Source organism: Diadema antillarum, unplaced genomic scaffold (assembly GCF_040938485.1).
Source record: "Diadema antillarum isolate AM-2024a unplaced genomic scaffold, OU_Dant_1.0 scf00000071, whole genome shotgun sequence".
NCBI classification, from domain to species: domain Eukaryota; kingdom Metazoa; phylum Echinodermata; class Echinoidea; order Diadematoida; family Diadematidae; genus Diadema; species Diadema antillarum.
Window position 1 is genome coordinate 9,397,501 of NW_027270960.1, and position 22,471 is coordinate 9,419,971.

General features: G+C 38.7%; 1 protein-coding gene across 1 annotated transcript in view; it reads left to right on the top strand.

The window, feature by feature from the left end:
• Nucleotides 1–22,471, top strand: part of LOC139717035 (low-density lipoprotein receptor-related protein 1-like) — a 184,005-nt gene that overhangs the window by 72,324 nt on the left and 89,210 nt on the right. The window contains exons 21-42 of the mRNA XM_071628550.1: nt 1–124; nt 626–757; nt 2,348–2,467; nt 3,111–3,227; nt 5,838–5,966; nt 6,705–6,830; nt 7,743–7,949; nt 8,624–8,828; nt 9,901–10,065; nt 10,480–10,724; nt 11,687–11,809; nt 12,585–12,809; nt 14,146–14,323; nt 14,916–15,025; nt 15,863–16,017; nt 16,857–16,986; nt 17,446–17,577; nt 18,326–18,469; nt 19,168–19,302; nt 20,534–20,663; nt 20,998–21,279; nt 21,677–21,801. The exon at nt 1–124 is cut by the window's left edge and continues 44 nt beyond it. Of these exons, the coding sequence (XP_071484651.1) occupies nt 1–124; nt 626–757; nt 2,348–2,467; nt 3,111–3,227; nt 5,838–5,966; nt 6,705–6,830; nt 7,743–7,949; nt 8,624–8,828; nt 9,901–10,065; nt 10,480–10,724; nt 11,687–11,809; nt 12,585–12,809; nt 14,146–14,323; nt 14,916–15,025; nt 15,863–16,017; nt 16,857–16,986; nt 17,446–17,577; nt 18,326–18,469; nt 19,168–19,302; nt 20,534–20,663; nt 20,998–21,279; nt 21,677–21,801 (3,439 nt within the window). The remainder of the gene's footprint in view (nt 125–625; nt 758–2,347; nt 2,468–3,110; nt 3,228–5,837; nt 5,967–6,704; nt 6,831–7,742; nt 7,950–8,623; nt 8,829–9,900; nt 10,066–10,479; nt 10,725–11,686; nt 11,810–12,584; nt 12,810–14,145; nt 14,324–14,915; nt 15,026–15,862; nt 16,018–16,856; nt 16,987–17,445; nt 17,578–18,325; nt 18,470–19,167; nt 19,303–20,533; nt 20,664–20,997; nt 21,280–21,676; nt 21,802–22,471) is intronic.

Here is a 22,471-nt window from a genome sequence, read left to right on the forward strand (position 1 = left end):
ATGTGTGACAGTGAAACCCAGTTCCAGTGCAAGGTTTCTCTCCGCTGCATTGACATTGAGCGTGTCTGCGACGACGTTGACGACTGTGACGACGGAAGTGATGATTCCCGCAACCCTAACTGCAGTAAGTCTTTCGTTTATGTTGAGGTATGTGGTTACAACCCTCATGACAAGCTTTCATGGCAAAGCACTAATGCCTATTTTGATGACATTAATTCATTAGGAACACGAAACTGAAGAGAAATTTATCTGAGAAGATTTGAACAGGATTACAAGGGAGGACTGTACAGTTGTGACTTTAACATTATCATCAAATTTTGCATTTTTTTAATGTAAACATGTAAAGAATCTTTGTGTGAAGTGTTCTTGATAATAAAGCATTTTCATCAGAATTAAATGAAATTGAAATAAATCAATGTGAGGAAAATAAATATCATTTCATATTCAAAGGGATTTCTGTTAAATGATCAAATTTACTTGAAGAATAAACATTTCTTTTGTTTCATTTGGTGCGTAAACTTATCCAAATCTTTTTTTGTTTGTTTGTTTCTTGGCTTGTTTGACATGAATGTGTCATTGATATGTATTTAAAACAGGAAGTGTCCCATACCTTTTCCTCTTTCAGCCTCTCTAAGGCCTGTAGTGTGTACAGGCAATGAGTTCCGCTGTGATGAGCAGCGATGCATCCCAATGTCCTGGGTGTGTGACGGGGAGCCAGACTGCCATGGTCTGGAAGACGAAGCACATTGCGAGATAGGTATTGTATTCTCTGGTACCCATTGATTTTTTGTGAGGTCACGTGAGCAGAGTTTTGTGCTGACTGTGAACCACAAAAAAGGAAAAAAAGAAATGAACATTGAGAGCAGGATCTGAAAGTATCAGTGGAGACAGTAGGTGCATTCGAGCACTCTAAAGCGAACCAAAGTGAACTTAACCAAAGCGTACCTAAACTGTGCCAGTTTTGGAGCGTTCGATGGCTCTGTTGAGAAAGCGTACCTCACAAGTTATTTTTAGAAAAGGTCGCAGATTTTTGTAGCAAGAATGTCATTCACCTGGCGCTTGAACTACATGTACTTACAGCTGTCCCGAACAAAGGGAATGATGTCTTTGCATTGTGACGTATGCACATGATACGCGAATGCTTTACAGCGAACTTTTGGTACGCTTTTGGAGCACGTCGGGAAGTGGTCCACTTTTGGTTAGGTACAGTACGGTACGGTACACTTCAGGAGCGTTTGAGTGCTCCTCTGGCGCGGGTACTGTATGGTACGGTTTGCTTTAGGAGAGCACTTGAACGCACCCTATGTCTCACAAAGTACATTTACATGTGAATGGTGGAAAATGTATTACAATGTGTAAAATGACATAGTTGCTGACAATGCATGATTTCACTGTCCCACCAAAGCAGCTTCATTTTTCAATTAACAAAACGAGTATGTAGATCTAAAGCTTAGCAAAAGAATACCCCTTTTCTCAATTTTCCAATTAAGCAGTCCTTTCAGCCACTGTTACCACAGTGTGAAACTGGAAAAATCTCTACCTACATACATTGTATGTACTTCACTGTGGAGATTTTCATGCATCGTAAAATGCCTGCATGATATTGGACATGGTTGGTACACACAGATTACCTCCAAGTCCTGTGTGATCCTGACACATTGAAGGAACAAAATTTTTCTTTAAATATGCCTCCTGATTAATAACATGGAGCAAAACACCAAATGTTATGTGTGGAGGGCAAGCTGCTAATGAGATTTAACCTGTTGAGTACGGACTGATTTTGCTACATCATGCATTTCCCATAGACACCTGCCCGAGTATACTCGGGACTAGTCTTCAACGGGTTAATGGTGTGATAAAGTCTGCTGCTGGCCAATCTTTATGCAGGAATTCATGGGGGGGGGGGGGTGGTCACATTGGGAGGCTACAATGTTGTAACATGTCAGAGCATTTCTTGTACATATTTCTGTATGAGTTTTGCAGTTGATGCTAAGGCTATCACAAATTGAACTAATTGGTTTATATCTGTTTACACCATATTTTTGGTGAGTCTTAATTTGTGAGGAAAATTTGTGAGTGTTTGAATTCATGATAAAAAAATTGTAAGTGTGACAGAATGCAAAATCAGTATTTTTCCTTCTCAGGGGAAAAGTTTGGATTTACCATATTGGAGTTCATACCTAGTGCATTTTGTGTTACAAAAAGGCAATATTTTTGTGAGTTGTTTAGTTTGCGAGTATTAGTTGATTACCAAAATTCCTGAAAAATGAAATCACCGCAAAATATACCAAATGTTTACAAATACAAGTGTGGTGTCTTTTCTTGCTTTATCCCCTGTATTTCTCAGAGCCAGTTTGTCAGGCCAACACCCATTACAAGTGTCCCGGCGAGGCGAAGTGTATTCCACATGTCTGGCAGTGTGATGGAACCCCAGACTGCCAAGACCAGTCAGATGAATTCTTTTGTGGTAAGTGTGTGGTGACTTTACAAACTAATGGGCGTTAGAGAATGGTGACTTGACAGACTAATGGGCGTTAGTGCATGGTGACTTGACAAATTAATGGGTGTTAGTGCATGGTAACTTGACAAATTAATGGGTGTCAGAGAATGAGAGAGAAAGGGATGTGACCACCACATTCATTTGTACCCTTGTGTGAAGATTTGTTTGTCTATTGATATGTTTCTACAAAAAATTTCTGTTATATGCAAATCTAGAGGAAGAAAAATATATCCTCTTTGTCAACCTGTGTATTTTTTTCACAAATTGCACATGATGATACGATATGAGATGTTTTATGTATACATACGTGTATCTATACCTAACATGAATGTTTGTCCTGTAGGTCCATCGTTAATTTGATGGTGGTAAATGAGCACCAAGAATATATATCATGATTGTTTATTGAATTTAGTCACTTGGTGATGTCTCTTTGGTAAATCATACACAAACCGCAGAATATCAATAAGAACAAGCAGACATTGTACCAAAAACATCTAGAAAATTATTATTAAATATGAGGGAATCTACAAAACAGTACAGGCACATTTATGTACATATATGCATCAACACCTTCATATTCGCATGCCTTTTCTCTTTTTGATGCCTTCAGCGGAGCTCGGATGTGATGTTGGCCACTGGAAATGTGAAAATCACACATTGTGTATCCCCATCAGTAATCTGTGCGATGGTTCGCCACAGTGTATCAATGGGTCGGATGAACATGCATGTGAGTATTATACTTGTAGTAGTCCCACAACTTGCCTCAGGGCTGAAGTTTTGGTGGTCCTAGATGTCTGGTGAATTAAAGACCTCTTGGCCCGAATTCACGAAGGTGGTACAAATGAAACCATGAATTAAACCATGGACAAAAGCCATGGAGCGCCAAGTGTCGTACGGAATATTTCGTTACGGAATATTTCGTTACGGAATATTTCGTTACGGAATATTTTGTTACGAAATTGGTCATTTGTGATCCTGCACACAAAACGAACAAAAAGTCGCCAGACATGGATTTTTAGTAAAGGTCAGATTCTGAAAGAGCAGACTCTAAGCTTTAAAATGATATATAACTCAATCCAAATGGACTCTCCTAACCTATCTAAATATTGGAAAGAAAGTACACACCCTGGATAAGTGTGAACTGAGAAAAGAGGCTCTGAAGAACAGGGTCTATTCAAGCGTTTAATCTTTACCAAGCCGCTCTAGCTGTGCGATGAATGGAGCAAATAGCCGGATGATAACCCCCAGAGCAACAACAATGAAGAGATTAACAGATTAAGCTGAAATTGTGCATGCCTTATTTACCCATTCTGTTGATGATAAATGCCATCCTTCAAAGCAGTAGCCACTGTATATCCCTTCTAAAGTTATTGAAGTTGAAAGTGATGAGCATGGACAGTAGCCACTGTATATCCCTTCTAAAGTTATTGAAGTTGAAAGTGATGAGCATGGACAGGGTTTTTAAGAAATGGAAAGAGGACTTTGAGAGAAACACCTAATCACATTATTCCACTGAAAAGTGTTCCAGAAAAACGGCTGATAACCCAGTTTTCTTTTCGTTATATGATCCCAAATTTTAGTATGATGTAGAAGAAGACTTGCTCTTTCAGAAAATATGAAAAAGTCAAGATTGGCTAGGCTGACCTATTTCACCTACAATTTATTTTCCGCTCTCACTAAAATCAGTGTGTGTGACTTTTTGTTCGTTTTGTGATGCACGGTCACATTTCATCGGCAAAATAAACATTTTGTTAACGAAATTATCATTTCGTGGACGACATGTTCATTTAGTAGTTACAAAATGTTGTCATTTCGTTGCAAAATAATCATTTTATCGACGAAATGACTGATTTCGTAACGAAATATTTCATGCGACACTTGGCGCTCCATGGTTTTTGTCCATGGTTTAAACCATGGTTTCATTTGTACCACTTTGTGAATTCGGGCCCTTATGTGCAAATGTGCCCGGTAGTCCTGTGCATTGTGTTTAGGGGATTTTCTCTCTTGTCTACTGTTTGATGTAAAAATCTCATTGATATGTCTTCATCAAACTGCACTAGTGCGGTATTATGCGAAATATTTTGCAAGGTTCTTATTTTTGGCGAGTCCGGTGCTATTCGCAAACTACTGCTGTGAAGGTTTGTATTAGTCATGAACAGTTTGGCCTGAATTCACAATGGTGGTTTGAATAAAGGTCATATTTTAGATTTAAGAAATGGTCTAAAATAAGCGCAAAATAGGCATACCTTTGACATGTGCATATCAACGCATGTTTGTTACTTGACATCTGTTTGGTCTATATAATGTGTCCATTGTATTTACGCAGAAGAAATTTGCTGAAAGCATTGTTTACATTTAATCGACCTTCATGAATTCGCCAAAAGGAGGGTCAATGTGTTAATAGATTGTACTTAGTTTCAGCTTTATTAATCTGATAATCCCTTCATTGTTGTGCTGTGCTGTTTTACATCCTGCTTTTGTCCCATTCATAGAACAGCTAGCAGGGTTTGGTTCAAGATTAAAGGCATAATTTACCATTTGCAGATGAAACAAAAAACCCAGCATTAGTGCTTTAGAATAATTCTAAAATGTGAGGTAGGTATAGAAACAACCAATGTAAACATTTGAATCTCGGTATAATTGATGTTGAGTATTGTTAGATATGCAAAATGTGAACAAAAGTTATGATAAAAATGTTGTTTGACCAAACTGTCTACAGCTATTGTTTAATAAGAAAAATATTGATATCTGCTTATATTTTATGTTTTATTGCAGACTTGTATTATAATAATAATAATGATAATGATAATAATAATTATAATAATAATAATAATAATAATAATAATAATAATAATAATAATAATAATAATAATAATGATAATAATAAAGGACATTTGTATTGCGCAGCTACTATAATGATATACTCTACTGCGCATTACAAAATGACGTACTTACAAGAAATTCAAACAGAAATTATGGGAGGATGTTTTGTGATGCAGCTGACCTACACATAATGCATCAAATGTGATATCTTGAACATTTCTTAAATCATTGCTCCCAAAGGTAAACAGGACCTTTAAGTGCTTGAATAGACCCTTATATACTTAAGAGCTTCGATCAGTACACACTTTTTCAAAGTGTGTGCCTTCTTTCCAAAATTTAGATAGGTTGAAAGAGTCCATTTGGATTGAGTTAAACATCATTTTAAAATCTGCTCTTTCAGAATCTGCCCTTAACTAAAAATCTATGTCTGGCAAGTTTTTGTTTGTTTTGTGATGCAGGGTCACACTTGTAATCCAATTGTTATTGTTGTTGTTTTTTTTCATTTGTTTCCTAGGTAACCAGACACTGTGTAGCAGATCACAGTGTGAAGAGATGTGTCAGCCAACACCTGGCCTTGGAGTCATCTGCCACTGCCCAGAGGGACAGGTCATTAACCCTTTGAAGCTGACACAGTGTTTGCCAGGTATTAAAGGCATAGTTTACCATTTGCAGATGAAACAAAAACCCAGCATCAGTGCTTTAAAATAGTTAAAAAAAAATGTGAGTTAGGGTTAGAAACAACCACTGTAAACATTTGAATTGGTAAAATTGATGTTAGATATACAAAATGTGAACAATAGTTATGATAAAAATGTTTCCAGACTAAACCATCTAAATACAGATATCTCCTTATATTTTAGGCTTTATGGGCAATAGTTATGATAAAAATGTTTCCGGACTAAGCCGTCAAAATACAGATATTTCCTTATTTTATAAGGCTTTATCATGAAAATTCTATGTGATAGGATGTTTTGTGGTACAACAGACCTACACATATGCATTAAATGTTAAATCTTAAAAATGTTATAAATCACTGTTCCTAAAGGTAAACAGGACCTTTAAAGCAGTTGTGTGTGTTGTTCACATTCTATTACAGTGTATCTCATAAAACTGTTTACTGATGATTTCTTGTGTTGTGAGCTTTGCTTGAAAAGCTCACAAATTTGTAAGTTCGCCATAGAGGAAGATGGGTGGCCGCAACAGGCAGGTTGCCTCTAAGGCAGATCTGCCTGTTTGTAATTTGGTAATAATCATTTGGGGCATTATTTGTCATGTGGATGTCATAATTAGTTCAGTTATGTGTGTCAAAATGTAATAGAGTCATTTTGTGCTGTGTTTATATATTGGAGAAATTTTGTTTTGCTTCATGTGTTCAACACAGATAGCAAGATGTGTTCCAAAAGAGGCCGCTGCAGCCAGCATTGTATCTCAACAAAAGGATCGTATAAGTGTGAGTGCTACCCTGGCTATTCTCTGCAGGATGATAGATGGAGCTGTAAGAGTAATGGTGAGTTGGTGATGAAAAAAACAAACAAACAAACAAACAAACAAACAAACAAGCAAATACTAATGGTGAGTTGGTGGTGAGAAAAACACACAAACAAGCAAATAGACAAATGTGTTTTTGTCTTAGCCAGCAACTAGATGTTGGCTAAAGAGTTTGATGAGTTGATGTAAAGATACACTGTGTAGTTATGACCTCTATGAAGGAGGATATATTTGCATTGGCATCGTTTTCTGTTTCTACCTGTCTGTCTATTGTCTGTGTGTTTGTTTGTTTGTTTGCAAAATAAGTCTAGTTATGAATGATTTTTTTTTATGATGATTTTTTTTCCAGGAAAAGTTGACAATGATACAAGGAACAGATGATTCAATTTTGGTAGTGATCAGGCTTACCATTTGGAACTAAATGACAAACAGTTTTCGTGTATGTTTCTTTACCCTTGGGTGCCTTTTGTACCTTATGGTTTGATTTTTTTATGGATGACCTTAACTTCACAGTTCATTGTCATCCTGAACACCAGTATCAAGATCAGCTGTGAAATTATGTACGTTTCACTCCTCGTCATACATGTATGTCGGCAGTTACTTAGAACATTACCAGCCATGACAATATTTACAGGACATCCTTTTTAAACCTGCATTTTTACTGTGATTTCTGTGTAAAGAGGGTTATCACTGTTTCCTTGGGATAAACCACACTGGTATGTTTGCTTTCTTCAATGAACATTTTGGGTTGAAGAGAATATCAAATATTGAAGGAATACACTGTTACAGAAGTTACAAATTTTTGTCTGCAATTTCTACATTGAACAAAAAGTTTTTTATCTTGAACTGAAAGTTTGTTATCTTTTTCCATTCTTGCAAGTAGAGGATTTGCATTATTTCTTATTCATTCACTTTGTTCTCTTACCTGCAGTAAGTGCCAGCCCGTATGTCATCTTCTCCAATCGCAACCAGCTTAGACGTATCAACCTTGACAGCGGCGAATATAATGTACTGGTCTTTGGCCTGCACAACAGCATCGCGGTTGACTTCCACTACATGAACAGCACCATCTATTGGACCGATGTGGTCGACGACAAGATATATCGCGGCTGGCTGGATGATAACTCGCCAAATGCAGGTACCATACAGTACCAGTAGTTTTGATGGCCACCCTCTCCTTTGTCACCTCCCATTAATTAAAATGGTTGCCATGGTAATGGTGATGCCAAGGTTGATGATGATGATGATGATGATGATGATGGTGATGGTGATGATTATGACAAGACTGATGATGTGATGATGGTTGGAGTGTTGTAATGCTAAGAACCATTATATAATTTTCATGTAGTTGGTAGGAATGTGGCCACAATGTTCAGTATGGTAATTAGGATAATTATCCTTATTGTTGCTGCTGTACTTGTAATTATTTTATTTGTGATACATTTGATGATGGTATTACCCTCTGTCTCAATTTCAAGTACTAGTAGATGGTGTGTGCATTTTCAGGGATGATATTTGAAATGAGCCTCCAGTTTCTCTTATGCAGTTTTCAGGTTGTGAATGGTATTTGTTTAATTATCTACATGTACAGTTGAAGATCAAGTACATGTGCCTCGACAATAAGGTAAGAGCTGTAATGAAGAGTTCAATATTGAATTTTTCTCTGTTTTTTTTTCATAATTTATTCTACGCAACGGCTAGGAAAAAAGCAAATCTTAAATTCTTACAATCTTTAGACCATGGTTGCTCTGTCTCTATGTTTTCTCTCTCTTCTGATTTTTTTTTTAAAAATCCTAATATCTCGGCATGCAGGCCTGCGTAACATAGAGTCTGTGATAGAGGCAGGTTTGGCCACATGTGAAGGACTAGCAGTGGACTGGATTGGAGGTAACCTGTACTGGGTGGAGAGCCATCTGGACCAGATTGAGGTCTCAAGACTAGACGGTGCCATGAGGACCACTGTAGTGGCAGGGAACATGGAGAGCCCAAGGGCTATAGCTCTCGACCCAACTGTAGGGTAAGACCTGGTCCTCATTTCAGAGAAACTTGAGATGATAGAAACTCCTTCTGCTATGTGGTGAATGTCATGGTTGTGACAAGAATCCTGCCTCCTGATTGGTTGTTGCTACAAGACGTTGCTACTTTGGCAGGAAATGCTGTCCGTACATCATTGATGAAATAAGACCCTTAAGTTCACTTACACACAGATGACTCTTTCAAGTGAATGGAATAGAGTTGAGTTGTTTTAAAGCTTTGTTTCATTACTTGTTTTTCTGTGTTTTTGTTTTTGTTTTTTAATGCGTAACCTCTAATCTGACTTGGAACATGGGATGAGGGTGGTTAATTTGATAATGTGGCAGAAATTTAATGATAGTGTGGAGCCTATAGTAATGCTTGAAAACAGAAGAAGATGCTAATTGTCAAACTTTGACTGCATGATTAAAACAGTGCTACAGTCTGACCTCGATTATCTGGCCCCCTTCTCTTATTCAAACTTCTCTGTGTTCCAGACGCCTCCAAGCAGTGAATACAAATGAATAAATAAATAGATAAATAAATAGATAAATAAATAAATAAATAAATGAATAACTAACTAAATAAATAAATAAATCAGTAAAGGTTATTTCAAACCCAATTAAAACTCATACAAAGCTCATGCATTTATGATTCCCGACAGAAACATGTTATGAATTTTACAGTGAAATGTTTCAATTTCATGACTATACTTTTAAGTAGGCCAGCATAAATTACACTTCTATTTCAGTGTTCACTATCTTCGTACATACTGTAGCTACCACAGGGTTAGCAGCCTACTTGTAATCATAATATACAATATGAACATTAAAGATTGCTTCTTCCATATCTGGCCAAATTGCTTACCCTGAGGGCCGCTGGTCCTTACATGGCTGGATAACAGCTGTTTGACTGTATTATGTTGTTGTGTATTAGAACAAATGATTTTCACGGTAAAGTAGATACATACACATGCATTCCAGTAAAAAGAGATGCCAGCCTTATGAGCCTTATAAGAGCTTTTATGATTTTTTGATGCACTTTTCCATTTTATCCCATTTTTTTTTTCTGGACAGTCTGATGTTCTGGACAGACTGGGATGCAAAGAACCCTCGTATTGAACGGTCAACCATGAGTGGTCAAGACCGCCATGTAGTGGTCAACATTAATACAGAAGGAGGCTGGCCCAACGGTCTGACCATTGACTACCCAGAGAAGAGAATCTATTGGATCGATGCCAGGTAAATCGCATGCACGCTTCTTGTAGTATGAGAAACATGTATTATCAATATGTGTATTGTACAATATAAGTTCATGACTGTTCAGTCTGATTAACCCTTTTCTGTAAAAGTGAAAAATTTTGTGCATTTTGCTTGACATGAAATTGGAGTGAAAATAAATGTTATTAAAGAAAATGGCATAATAGATATTCTTTAAATATGATTTGCTGTAAAAAGATAACCATTAACATTAACCATTGTATCTATGATAATGTTTTCATGCATGTCTTTTAATTTATTATTGCTTACTTCATGTATTTATCATGCATTTTGATCTTCATGACCAATGTATATCCTTCCAATTTTTGTAACATGAAAAGTTGCATAAATAAGTAAGTTTAATTGAATATTTGACCTTCAATACGTGCTTGATAGGTCGGATGGTATCCAGGCGGCCAATTACGACGGCTCCAACCTGTTCACCGTTCTGCGTGGCCACAATACCCTCTTCCATCCCTTCGCCATCTCCGTCTTTGAAGGGAGCGTCTTTTGGACCGACTGGCGGACCAATTCTGTGTACCAGGCCAACAAGTTCAACGGCTCCGACGTGAGTCCGATTCAGAAGACGAGCACCCAGCCGTTTGATATCCACGTCTACCATCCCTACAGACAACCACAGAGTGAGTCCTTATGTACAAGTTTTCTCACAAATGCATCAGAAATTTTTGATATTCATTGTATTTCATTAGAGTACAAAATTCTCATTTAGCTGTTCCCTTTGTTGTATTTGAAGGGCCTCTTAAAGGGCTGACTCAGTTTCAGTTGAGATGGGGCTTAAGGTTTCCAAAATTTTTCGATGATGATTTTTTGAGATATTGTAATTAAGTAACCTGTTATGAAATATGAAAGAACATATCATTCTATAAGGAATTCAAAGCTTACTTGATCAATATTGGCTTTGAAAGGGCTGAGATATCAAAAACACAAAGTGATCCTTGTAAAAGGTGGGCTTGCCGTATTTTATTTGGTTTTGGGGTATCTCATCCATTTCAAACCCGATTTTCATCAAATAAAGTTTGAATTCCTTTAGAATTGTATGCTCCAATTCCTATTTTGCAGAAAGTTGAAAACTGAATCCTCAGGTCAACCAATACTTTATCATCCCTTTACGTGCCTGAATTTATCATTGATTCTGAAATTGACCACATATTGAATGAGATTAAAGTTTCTTTGTTTTATGTATGTCTTTTTGACTTAGTGCAGATTAGAAGGGCATCCATCTTTCTTATCTATTTGTGAATTTTTGAAACACACAAAAATTAAGCTCTGATCCTAAAATGAATGTGATGTGCATTTGTAGATTCACTGTCCATTGCTGTACTGCGAATTTGCGAATTTGACTCACTAGATATATTGCATATGCAGTATACTGGCAGCTTGTCCAGAATAGGTTCATTTGTCTACAACCATTCGTCAAGGAAGCAGGTATGATATCAAGCTTGTGACGTCCACGCCAATGCCGACGCCTGTAGCTGCAACAATGTGAACATATTGCCCACACTTGACAAGTCTGGCATGAATATGTCAGGTTTGTGTTTCAGTTGCTGATCTTATTGATACACTGGTCTTGTTACCTTTACAGAACCCAACCCCTGTGCCGTGGATAATGGCGGCTGCTCCGACCTGTGCTTGCTGAACGGAAATGAGACAGCGTGTGCCTGCCCTCACCTCAAGAAGCTTCATTCAAACGGAAAGACGTGCGTCAGTGAGTATGCGAGAAAGCCATCCCTGAGTATGCCAGGGAACCATCAGGAAAGTGTGGCAAGAGTAGCTTATCATTTCTCCTGCGTGCAGGGGGAAAACTTCTTGGCATGAGAGTGTGTTAGGACTCTGTTTTATGAGTGAGATGGATCAGGTACTCAAACATTCAGCCAACTCAAAGTGAATTTTGAATTTGAATTATGACTTGTTTTATGTGACTTCTACGGAGCCAAGATATGTTTTCAAGCAAGCAACTGTGGGACCAGTGGCTTTAACTCTTTAACTCTTTAATCCAAACCGATCGATAAATCACCAAATGCCACAGCACAATCAAAGCGTTTCTCGCAATGCCGTTTTTCCCATATATAGCTTGCATTTTATGTAATTTTTGACTTTTTAGCGGTGTTCCCTACTTGAGTTGTGAGTAAATTACAAGTTTCCGTAACCGTTGTGTGTGCAAAAGTCATGCTTTTGCAGTAATGTAGCTACTGGACATTTGAAAGAAAAAGAGTCATAGATTTGTCATAAACTTTACGTCAAAGCAAACTTTGGCATTTTCTCTATGACTTTGCTCACTTCATGTCCAACTTAACAGAGATCAATCATTATAAGTTACATAGATTTGAAAAACAGAATGCTTTCCCAAAGCATGACCATGCTTGTGTCTCAGAATAATGTGACACACAGGGGGTTTACACCATGGCACATAAAGAGTCCAACAGTGACTTAACACATTATAAATGTACTGTCATTTTCTCTCTCCTTTTTTTTAAAAACAGATGACACGGTCTTCTTCGTCATCTCCCGTCAAACTGACATTAGAGGGGTTGATGTGGATGATGGTTACTACAATGTGATTCCTGCCCTCACAATACCCACTGTAGCCAACGCCTCGTCAATAGATCACGACACCGTGGAGAATCGCATCTACTGGACAGATCTCTCTCGGAAGAGCATTAACAGGGCTTACATCAACGGGACAGCTATAGAGACAGTCATTGAAGGTAACTGCATTGCATTGTTTTATCAAACAGTGACAGCAAGGAACATGTTATGGACTCGTTCAACTCACCTTATGTTGTCCTCCTACCAGGCAGAGACTGCAACCTAAAGCATCTTTTGAACATAAGCATAATATCATTTGCACCTAATGCACATCGCAAGCATGAACCCCAACGGCCTTCATGGCCAGTTTCCAGGGCCCACTAAAAAGGTCCTTGAAGTGCTCGGGTTGTACAATAGTCTGCTCTCTGGTGCTATTTTGGCCTTATTTTTAAACTTATATGGCATAAGTAATGTTCCCTCGTGGAGACATCCTCCATAAGGCTCATATTGGATGTCTCCCTCATGGAGACATTATATTGTGCATCTTCTAATAATGTTTGATTTGTTTAAGATTCCTTATGATCTAAATCTATGTCAGTATTGTTATAGGCAAATTGTTTTTAATAGGGTCCCATTTTTTTTTTCTCTTTCTATTTAAAACAATTACAACATATGTAATGTTGGGCTGGAGACTGCTACATGTAATTAAGATCTTAAGCAAGGTAAAATACATCTTAAGCGTGAGACATACAAAACGCAAGAGTGGGAGAGATTGAGAAGATGGCCTCAAAGTGGAAGTTAGTGGTGTGGTATCATCAATAGCCTAACCTGTGAAGCGGAAGAATCAGGTGACAGATGGAGGTAACACCCTTCAGACAGCTTGGGCTCATTTAAGCCTCCCTCTACCAGAGACTTTGGACAGTGTATACAGTGCTGGGGGGTTTGTTGGGGTTGTGTAAGCCATGGTCACACTGGCAAAACTTCTGGAAGTTTGAGTTGCTGAAGTTTTGCCAATGTGATCATAATTTTCTCAAGAACTCCTTGCAAAATTTCTCACGAAATTCCCCTCTTAAGTTGCAGAAATGGCCCTATTGGACACCAGAGGAGATAACAATATCAAATTGGGACCTCATAGGTCATTGTTAATATTTTTATCTTCTCTGTAAATACATGTCAGATTAGTTGAACAATTCAATGAACATTACGTGTAACATATTGGACAAATATTGAATACATCTTTACCTGTTCAATTAGTTTAACCTCCCCCTGCTCCCATAGACAAGAAGAAATGCAGTTTTGAATGTTTACTACTATAAAACTGGAACATATGAGAATTGGAGTCAATGGCCTTTTTTACATGATGAAACTTTTGTGAATCTCCACTGGCATTCAGTGTATTGTGTCGACAAGAAGTTTCACAAATCTTGGCTCCTCGCAAAATTTGCAAAGGTTTCATGCACACAAAAATGTCTGTGGTTTTACAGTTTTCTTACTCCTGCCATTCTATGATTCCAGGGATTCCTAATGCCTACAACCTGGCCATAGACTGGGTCTCAAGGAACATGTACTGGACAAACGTCTCGCCCAACAAGAGTGTCATCAAGATTGCCAGGCTGGACGGGAGCTTCCAGAACGAGATTGACAACCTCAACCTTACCAACCCCAGGAGCATCGTCATCGAGCCTACAGTAGGGTGAGTAGTCCGCCTACAGTAGGGAGAGTAGTCCACCTATAGTAGGGCGAATAGCCCACCTATATTAGGGTGAGTAATCCACCTATAGTAAGGTGAGCATTCCACCTATGTACGTACAATAGGGTGACTGAGTAGTCCACCTCCAAAGAGCTTCTCCTCTTTACCTTCCTCAGCTGTTAGATTGTTTCTATGAAGCTGGGTAAAATCTGTAGCATTGGTGATTGTCAGATGGAATTAGTGATACATTTCCTATGAGCCATAAAACTTAAGCAGAGCACAGGTTCTACTCATCAATGACCTACTATCTTCCGGTAAAGCTAGTGGACATTTTTGTGGTGTGGAAATTTTCATGCACTTTGCGCGACACCAAACTGGCGTGAAAATGAAAGCATGTGATCTTTTGGGCTTGTGGTATGTAATTCTACTTTATATACATACACATATACAGTGTTTTCCATTGGATGTACAAACAAGTGATAAGGGAAAAAGTTAATAGCTATAAATTCACAAATGCAATACATTTGGTTGTGATCATGATATCTTTGATTGACAATGCCATGTATATTTTCTTCATTACTCTGTCCTCTGCTAGTATGATGTACTGGATCAATGGGGAAGAGATGCCTACCATTGAGCAAGCTCGCATGGACGGGACTAACCAGACATCGATTGTCACTGGAGGAAACTTACTCCAACCAACAGGTTAAGATGCACCCTTGCTGTCAAACTTTTGTCAGACATACGCAAAAATGACAATGGAAGGAGGCAGGGTTTTGTTTTTAATCGCAGAAAACCACACACATGCACATACACACACACAAAAGCATAGATGTTGCATACTACTTATGAGTAAGTATAGGTCTACTAAATAGGAAAAGCTTTGAAATCCTCAATGTTTGATTTGGATCCATTAATGGTTGTATTTATTACCTCCGCCAAGGAAGGAAGTTATGTTTTCATCAACATCGGTTTGTTTGTTTGTTTGTGTGCAAAATAACTCAAAAAGTTGTGGATGGATTTGGAGAAAACTTGCAGGAAAAGTTGATAATGATATAAGGAACAAGTGATTTAATTTTGGTAGTGATCCAGGAATTTTTATAGATTTTTGAAGGTGTTTTTGCAGATAGGTTTAGTGAACTTGAGAGTTAGGGGCATGCGTATTTGAGGTTTACTTATGCGCTCTAAAGTGCGTGCTCTGCTCAGGTGAGCGCCGTGCAGCTGGAAGCTGATTTCATAAACAGAAGGCTTCTATTTTGGGAAATTTGACTTATTTTCAGCATGCCCGTGTGGGTGGAACTTAGCTGCTTGGCGGAGGTCTGTGCTCTCTGAGTGCTTTTCTACTGTTTCAAATTTGATGCTTCTTTTTCACTTCATTTATAATGGAAAAGCCAGTAACTTCAAATTGTATATCTGTACTATAGATATGAAAATTATGTTTACTACGGAGGGTGGAAATGAAATGTGATATTAGTTTGTAAGGTTTGTGCTATGACTGTGTGCAATGTATTAACCTTCCCCCCTGTTCCTTGCCCCCTATAGGTCTGGCCATTGACCGCAGCAAACAACAGCTTTACTGGACAGATGCTGGCCTACGGGTCATTAAGAACAGCAATTTGAATGGAAGCAACATCCAGGTCTTCCTACAGCTGGAGAGTGCTGCTGACCCTACGGCCATCACAGTGACCAATGACCGAGTGAGTCCTGCTGATTAATGACCCATGTGCTCTTCAACGAAATCACCCATGTACTTTTTGTTAAACTCCATTCCTTTTTGGTTCACCACACCTGAGCCAACAGGCTCAAGAGAGCTATTACGATCACTGATCATCCCACATCCATTATGCATTGTCTATCATTGTGTGTAAACTTTTTAAATCTTTGTCTTCTTAATGAAAACCTCATAATTTGGCAGGTAGCATCCCATGGGGATAGGATCAGAACCAGAAGTGATAGAGCTGAGTTAATAGTATGAGCAAGTACATTGATGACTCTAGTTTCAAGTCTGTTCATGGAAGATTCAGGGGTGCCCCCCTCCTTTGAGCTGGGGGTCCAAATTGGGGTCTAAATTGTACATTTTCATCTTTCATCTTCTTCTTGAGAATGCATGGTCAAAAAGGGGTGAAGCCAACTAGCGGCCAATTTTCACATTTTCATCTTTTTGAAAACTCATGGTAAGATATTCACCAAACTTGGCAGGTATTATTGCCAGGGTGATAAAATATGTATCTATACAAATAGATGCCATTCCCTACCTGAGGACTCCAAGGGGCACAATTCTCCTGGGGGAGGGGAGTTGCAAATTTGTCTTTGTCACAATCATGCAGAGTAGTCCGATATTGTTATTCAAACAAGAATATAGTAGATCCCTGTGTAGGAATTAACAAACAAGGGAAGAACAGTTTTATGAAAAATTTAAGAGATTTGAAACAAACACTCTCCCACCCACAACACTGCAAATTTTACCCACAATTCCCTTGTTTTGTTTGTGTTTCAATGGATACTGACTATGTAATGATCCTATGTGTCTTTGCAGGTGTTTTGGGCAGAGAATGGTGTTGGCTCCATCAAGTACGTGGAAAAGGATGATCCTACCAACGTGAACGTCTTGCGCGGAAACACACCAGGCGTGATGGAGATGTTCATGTATAACCTCACCTCACAAAGTAAACCTTCCTCATCTTTCTTACTATCACCAAACCATGATATTTTAAATGCTGTGTTGTATGTGTTATTTGATTTCATTCAACATACACAATGTACTTGTAATTATGACATAAATCTGGAACATTTCACTTGAATGTATATAAAATGAAAAACTGAAAATTAGATTAGAACAATTATTTGAAAGTAATTACATCGAGAAGAGCAGGCTTAGTTGATAAGTAGATTCTGGTGTACTGTCTAATTCTTGAGGTAAAATACAGTAGGTGCTGCAATTATTACTTACAACTATAAAGTGGCACGAACATCTTTACAAATACATCTCTCTGGCATGTTTAGAGTTACTTAATGGTAATGAGGAGAATGTTAATATTGAAGGAATGCATGACCATGCAACAATTGTCCATATAGTTTGGAGTGTAACTCATACCAAGGTGTGTGTGGCTTGTATTTGGAAGTAGGTGGTGAAAATGGCTGCAAGGACCAGAATGGGGGCTGTCAGCAGCTGTGTCTTCCTCTACCTAACAACGGGAGAAAGTGTGCCTGCACCGCCGGCTATATCACATCTAAGAATATGACGACCACGTGTGAAGGTGACTTCTATCTTTCACTTGATAGTTTTCAGATAGATAAGGAAGTTACAGAGCTCTCCAAACATTCCATGATGAGTGGGATTGGGTGCTGTCCTAAAGCATACCATACCATACTTGTGCCAGAGGAATGCTCTGATGCTCCCAAAATGTACCGTACTGTACTACCTGTATAACAAGCCAAAAATGGACTACTTTACAATGTGCTCCAAAAGTGTACCATAATAGTACGAGAAGGTGGCACGAGAAGTTGGCACAAGAAGTTAGCGCAAGAAGAATGCTAGTCATATGCACATATGTCATAATGCAGAGAGTTGATTGCTTTGTTTGAGACACCTGTATAAAAGGAGCTATTAAAGTGCACCAGGTGCATGACCCTGTTGCTACAAAATGTGTGGCCTCATCTAAAATTAACACCTGAGGTACAAATGTACACTTTTTTCCACAGAGCGCTTAAAAGTTCCGAGTCTGGCATGGCATGATACGATATGCATTTTGATTAGTTCACTTTGGTTGCTTTTGAGCACTCAAGTGCGGCCCATAATTGTATGCAATCCATTTATTTATGTCCTTATAGCCTCATAACATGTCAAGAAAAGTGAATGAAACATATTGCATATCAAGATATAATGTTCAGTAGTAGCATTAATGACAACCTGAAGTGCACAGAGAAAATGTTCTGTGCAATGTTCTGGATGGCAGCAATGGCAAACCTTTTGTGATATGGATGTAACGTGGATTTTCTCTGCAGGAGTGAGTGAGTTTTTACTGTACTCCAGTGATGACACCATCCGAGGCCTGTCCCTCAGGGAACCATCACGAGGCAATGATGGCAAAGACATGCTCACCCCCATCACTGGTCACATGCTGTCTGTCGCTATCGACTTCCAAGCTGGTGAGACCTCTATCTCTCTCTATCTCTCTCTTTCTCCTTGAACAGTCTGTTTCTCTTCTTTGTCTTCTTTGCAGTGTCCTATGTTTACAATGTAACTCTTTCTGCTATCAGATGCCAACTGGTAGTGATGTATCATGACTCTGTAGACAAACTCTGTCAGTGTCAAAAGATTGTGAATGGATCGTTCTCTTAGCAGCCATTGTACTTGAAGCTTACCAAATGCTAGATCAATTCAAAATACTTTTTAGAGATATGTATGCTTCAAGGAGTCATTTGTGTGTCATGGTTTGGATCAATTCTGTATTTACCAGGTTGTTTAATCAATATCAAAATTATGCAATCCATCAGATCTTGTTAAAGCTGCTCATAGATTAAATAGATATAACAAGTTGGTTGTAGAATATATGTCAGCCTTGGATAATGAGATTTGAATTTGCATATGGGGATTCATAGAATCTTTGCGATGTACAAGAAAATGCATTCATTATTGCACTGTCAAACCAGATGTATAAAGAAATACTGTGGGGATGCAAAAAAAGGGATCTTGAAGACAGGCAGTCTGTGCAAACTTGGTTAATCATGTCCATCCTGTTCTGATAGATTGTCATTTTGAGAGTTACCTATAGAGAGATGGCAGTTATATTTGGTGTTTTATAAGTTCATATTAAGTTGTGATATTGCTGTCTCCATGGTGACAGATGAAAACTTCATCTACTGGGTGGACACTGCTGTCTACACCTTGAATCGCATCAAGCGAGACCACACAGAGAGACAGGTGCTTCTGACAGCCTCCAACAGCAGGATTGAGGGCATAGCTGTGGACTGGATTGCTGGTGAGAGAGATTGCCACTCAAACTCTGTTTAGCTTGATAATACATGCTACTGCTGGCTGATTTGTAAGGAAACTCTGTAAAAGGATATTTATGTCCTGACAACCTGACTAGTGATGACTAGCGGTGAAAGTCTTTGTGTTTGAGTTATGTTTTCAATGTACAGATGAGGTATATATTTTTTGAAGGTATCCATGGTGTGGAACATTTAATGGCTGGCGCTTTCTTGGTACAACATGTATTCTTTCTTAGATATGTGTGTGGTCTTGAAAAGTACAAGGTACATGTACCTGCTCAATCTGGACTTTTTAGGAAGCTTGTTCAAACCTGTAAGCATGTTCACACATATTTTTTAGTACAATAGGAACATGCATATCAAAGATTGAGTACCGGTAGGTCCTTTTTGTGACTGTACTGTAGTCCAAAGAAGAATACATGCTGTACCGTGAAACCAACCACCACTGTACAGATGGATTGCTACATAAGGTAGAATTTCTTTGTCTTGCTAACTTAACCCATTTCTTCCACAATTCTCCAAGAAGCTTTAATGCCCAAAACAACATTCTTTTTCCCTGTCGACAGAAAATGGACAGGTTGATAATTCGCCTGTGGAAAAGCAGTCAAACAGTTCATGTTCCCTTTTCCATGGTCAACTGTATGTGCCCTCAAACAATGCAAAATAGTGATCTGACATGAGGTGATGAATAGAATAGAGTGTGCGCTGGGCTTACAAATTCTTTTGTTATACACTATGTTGGCACCCAAATGTGGTCAGTGAAAGTCAAAATCCTATGAGCTCAGTCTTGATTGTTATTTACATCTTCATATTTAATAGTTTTTAGTAAAACAAACGCACTACTACATTGGGGAAAGTAAATTAAACTAAACTACAGGTAGTTTTGATACAGAAAGAGACCAGATATTGATACATGATACTCAAATGATTAATAGATCAAAGTAATTTTCCTAATCAGCATAATACAAATATACAGGAATTTAGGCCATGAATGCAGACACTCTTGTTGACATTATGGGAACCTGATTATACACACCTGTACCAGGTTCTGTAAAGAATGGGTTAATGTGCACATGATACACTGTACATCATATCTAAAAAAAAACCCAAAGCCATTGAGATATACATTTTAGCTGATGCTGAGGGTACTTACTCATTCTTTAGAGACCTTCTAGCTGTCTTCCATGGCTGATACTATCCTACCATTGTCTCCCACAGGTAACATTTACTGGACTGATCAAAGAAATGATGTAATCGAAGTGTCCAGGACCAACGGTCAGTACCGATATGTTCTCATCTCTGACGGACTGGACAAGCCCAGGGCCATCGTTGTCCATCCTGTGCAGGGGTGAGGGAGAAGAAGATTTTATCTTTTTGGTTGATCACCAAATTTCTGATTCATCTCCTTGAATGTCAACATGTGAAGTTAAACCATGTGACATCTTATGCCACCGAACATTGATCAAGCACATGATGCTTATCAATAAAAGTTTTTCATATCATGTTAAGAGCAATTACTGCAAGAATTCTATGCATTGTTTGCACAGGTATCTTACTCTGTCCGTATGATGTATCATCTCTGTGAACACTGCATACTGCTGTGTCACAGCTTGAAGTCAGATATGTAAGATATACAGTCCTGCATCCTGACTCCGTATCCTTCCCTCTCTGCCCCTCGCTAGTTACCTCTTTTGGGCCGACTGGGGCATGGACCACAAGATTGAGCGGTCGCTGCTCAATGGCAAGGAGCGCACGATCATTGTCCAGGAGGACATCAAGTGGCCCAACGGCCTGGTCATCGATTTCCAGGAGGACATGCTGTACTGGTGTGATGCGCGGGAGGACAACATTGGGAGGGTCGACTTCAATGGTGGAAGACGGGAGGACATCTTCCGAGAAACAAGCGACATCAGCGACCCTTTTGCTATAACGCTGAGTGGGAACTATCTCTACTTCACAGACAGGTAGGTGTATCCATTTTGCCATGTTTCACAACATTTCAGAAAACCTGTTCATATATTGTACCGTCAGTATTCATAAACTTGAAATGTGCATTTGTGAATCTATACTTCAGTGACGTATTGTGACCCATGATGTGCCTGCAATTCCTAGAACATGTCATTTCCCCCCCCCCCCAGAATGCAATACAGTGCCTAGAGCAAATATTGCATGCATGCACGTTGTACTGCACAGCATGTTCTGCATTCAGTATAAAAGTGTCATTAGAATGGTAAGAAAACATGTGTATTTGAAGAGCTCCGATGCTGTTAGACTTTCGAAGATTTTCAATTGGTATGTAAGATTGTCCCAAACTTCTGAGCCAGATATTGATCATCTTCCTAAATGGATTCCTTCTGGTAGGACATCAGGTTTTGGTTCCATCAAGCGGATCCCCAAACACGGCCAGAGGAATGCGACCAATATGCTGACCAATGTGGGACTCTCTATCAAGGACATCCATGTCTACAGCACAAAGAGACAACCAGATAAGTATCTCAGATGCCACTGATTTGGGTTTGTCTGTTTGCTTTTTGCTATGATTAGGGCAGACTTTTATTTGACTTTGTCATGATTTTGCTGATATTTCTATTTCATGTTCACATCTTGTTGCATACCTGGACAAATAGAGTAATGAAAACAGGAAAAACAGTGGTCACTGTCCCTCACCTGTGCTCTTTCTATTCCTGTGGAATAAACTCCCACGAGACATTCATAATGTGTCCCCTCATTTAAAAGTGATTTTCAGATGTCACTCAAAACTTGGTTCCGTCATCCCCTTCTCCCATATCTCTCTTCATATGTGTTTTCTATCTGCCTGTCTTGGCACCATGAATTTCTATCATGATGGGTAATGGCACATTGCAAATTTTCATATCACCATTTTAATTATCCTCTCTTACTCTTGTCCTTTGTTGACAATCCCCTAGGCTTGTCATTGTCACTTTTGCCTGTTGGGAAATTATTAAGGCACAGTGTTTCCCTTATGATTGCAACAACGTGCCTTTTTGTAGCAGAATGGTATCAACATCAAAATGAAAGCAGTGGTCCTGTGTAACTCCACCGAAAATATACTTACCTTTGGTTCAACCTGACTATTATAGCAGGTACAGATGTGGTTTAGGACAGAGAGAGTCACATTGATACCTTTGTGTTGGG